Source organism: Bombus impatiens, unplaced genomic scaffold, assembly GCF_000188095.3.
Source record: "Bombus impatiens unplaced genomic scaffold, BIMP_2.2 scf_0019, whole genome shotgun sequence".
Classification (NCBI taxonomy): Eukaryota; Metazoa; Arthropoda; class Insecta; order Hymenoptera; family Apidae; genus Bombus; species Bombus impatiens.
Genome location: NT_176438.1, coordinates 1510845 through 1513680, shown reverse-complemented (window position 1 = coordinate 1513680; position 2836 = coordinate 1510845). Strand labels below are relative to the sequence as shown.

The following is a 2836-nucleotide window of genomic DNA, read 5'->3' as shown; positions in this document are numbered from 1 at the left end:
ATCGAGAACGAGGACCATCGTCGCGATATGGAGATCGCGACTTCAACCGTACGTGATCCTCTGAAACCTTCGTTCGCGTCGAAATTCCATTTATTGGCTTGGCAACTAAGCGATCGCGGATTCTGTCGATACCATCTAATGACGAAATGCGCAATCACTTAGTTGCCAACGGAATATTTTACGCTGCCACGATTTCACCAGCGAAACGTACGCAGCTTTTGTAGCTTTTGCACGTAACTCACGATGGCAATAATTCATCGTTTCCGATTCCGGCACACAGAAAACAGTTACGTAAATCAATTTTTCTCGCGGTCCAAGGTTAAAACAATACTGCCACACCGCAACATTATTTATACTTTTATATAATATTGCCAACGAGATTCATGCGTCTTTCTAGTCCTATTTTATTCCCCGGTTAATTCGTACGTGTGTCGTAAATCACAGATGTTGTACGTATATTTTACGGGGATTACGCGACAGTGGGATGTTAGGGCAATCGCTTAACCAAACTGCCAACACCTTTGCTCGCGTAAAAGCGTATTCGTTCGATGGTTTTATTGCAGAGCATCGGAAAAGAAGCTATCCCCATCCGCACATGCCCTTGAAAAGCCTTCATTCCAGGTCTATGCGACGACACCTTTCACCGTAAGTCATCCTCCGATAAGAGAAATCGAATTGCCTCGTTGATAACGACGGCGTTCTTACGTTTACGTACGAATCGTATTGCGAGCTTGGCGATTTCGCTTTGAGTTAAAATAGCAATTAAATGGCCAAGTAAAACAGTGAAGGAAATGGCGCGTGTTTCGTGTCTACAGCGAAGGATCCACGACGGAGGTTGGCCCGGAAGAAGAGAACGGCCAGGTGTTGACAGGAAATGGCGGTGGACAAGATACGGACGCGATGGACAACGGATTGTACTCGTCGAGTGTGCACAACGTGGATGAAGAGACGACCGAAGAAACGGAGAACGTAGCGAGCAGCGAGAGCGAGGCGCCGATCTCGGAGAGGGCTGCTTCCGGTATCAGCGACAGTCCCACCATTGGCAGTCCGCGAGTACAATTCGAAAAAATCAAGGAAGAGGAGGTGCCTACCTTCAAAAGGGACGAGGTACCGAGCGTAGGTGTAGCCGTGAACCACGACGAAGATCGCAAGTGTCGCAGGCATCAGAAACACGAGCACAAGTAAGTCGTAAGCGTGGAATATCGATGAATTTGCAAGGTCGCGATTGTGACACAGGTAAAAGAGGCCTGGTAGAAAGTAAAAAGGCTGGATTTTGTGGAAAGACGAACAGAGAGAACAGGGATCATCCGTTAAAACGTCGGACGAATTGACGATAATTTGCTCGTAACGACCGACCCGGACGTTCCTGGCTAATTTTCATACGGCACGAAAGCCGGTTCAACGTCGTCGTGTACATCGTATTTCAGCAATTACGTACACGAAAGCATCAACCGCGATGGTCCCGCGTTACCGCCAAAGAAATTAGTCGGAACGCAAACGCGACGATTTTCATATGGCATTTGTAAGCTCGGATTACTCGGTTAATAACGACCATACGTGTCATGTACTCGATGTCAACGACCAAACAAACGCTGTCCGTACCGTCCTATTTCTGTATTCTTCGGCACAGTTGCGTAGTTGTCTAGGCGCGTGCAAATTGCCGTATATATTCGCTAACTATGTACCGCACGTGTCTTTCGAATCGAGAGAAAAACCCGCGCACGTTAAACGCTATCGGTAGGAGCGGATATTCGATTCTTTGATTAATGTACCGAGAAAGATAGGACGCGAAGGGTGGGGACATTTCGGCGCGCTTTCAGCGTTAGACGGTTCTATGACATAATATTTAGCGGAAGGAATCGCGAACCAATTTGCAATTATTGTCTAATGCCATGGCCTTCGGCCAGAGTTTCACGCAGACTTTGCGAGCGCCCAACAACAGTCTGTTGCTTGAGGCCACTGTCTTCGTGCTGTTCTAATTAATCCGATCGCGTCTCCGTCTCACGGTGACCGCAGTGCTACGTATGTAACGATCTCTTCTTTCTTCCGCCATGTCCTTGGGTTTCGATTATCGTCCGGACCGCTACACCCTGCACATCGGTCATGTGGAACAAATGAAAAAGTACTTGTTTGAGTTTCCCTTAACATACGACGATACACGTGCGTGCGAACGCTTCGACACGTCTCATCGATTTTCTAGTCAGATCTCATCGATATATATGTGTATATATATATATATATATATATATATATATATAGTGCAGCGCTATTAAAGATTCGCAGCGTTTCGAACACTCCGCAGAAACGCAGTTTACACGTGTCACAATCACGCACCCACTCTTTAAATATCAGGTGATGAATACTTGTCCCGCGGCTAACGCTTGCTCTTGATTTGTGTCGATGACGAGATAGACCAACTGCCAGCACAAAGCACGAAAACAGTTCTGGCACGCGCACTCCGAGTTAACGAAATAGACGTTATTCGTAGCTGTGCTCGTCTCTTGACGAAACATAAATCACATTTGCTCTAACCCTGACCGACGATCGCGATATAACAGCAGCGCACATGCGACGCAGTCGTCATCGATAGCGGCGGAACGCGTAACAAATTGGTTGAATTGTACGTTGCAGAAGACACCATCACAAGTCGCGCAAGTACTCGCTCCAAGAGGACCCGCAATGGAGGAAGCGATCGGGAGCCGGCCTCCCGGATGGCTCGAGCGTCTTCACCAGGAGAGTGAGCGTGCAACCGGAAGAGGCGAGTACCCTGCAGGAATTGGACATCGACGACCTGGAGTCGCACAGAAGCGACGATCCGCGGGGAATGAGGCGGCAC

At 48.2% G+C, this 2836-nt stretch overlaps 1 protein-coding gene across 2 annotated transcripts in view; it reads left to right on the top strand.

Moving 5' to 3' along the window:
• The window catches only part of LOC100749386 (band 3 anion transport protein), a 45336-nt gene that overhangs the window by 36629 nt on the left and 5871 nt on the right, over positions 1-2836 (top strand). For both annotated transcript variants that reach the window (XM_012381819.3, XM_033318832.1), the window contains 4 exons: positions 13-48; positions 564-645; positions 816-1181; positions 2632-2836. In XM_012381819.3, coding sequence (XP_012237242.1) covers positions 13-48; positions 564-645; positions 816-1181; positions 2632-2836 — 689 coding nt within the window. The remainder of the gene's footprint in view (positions 1-12; positions 49-563; positions 646-815; positions 1182-2631) is intronic.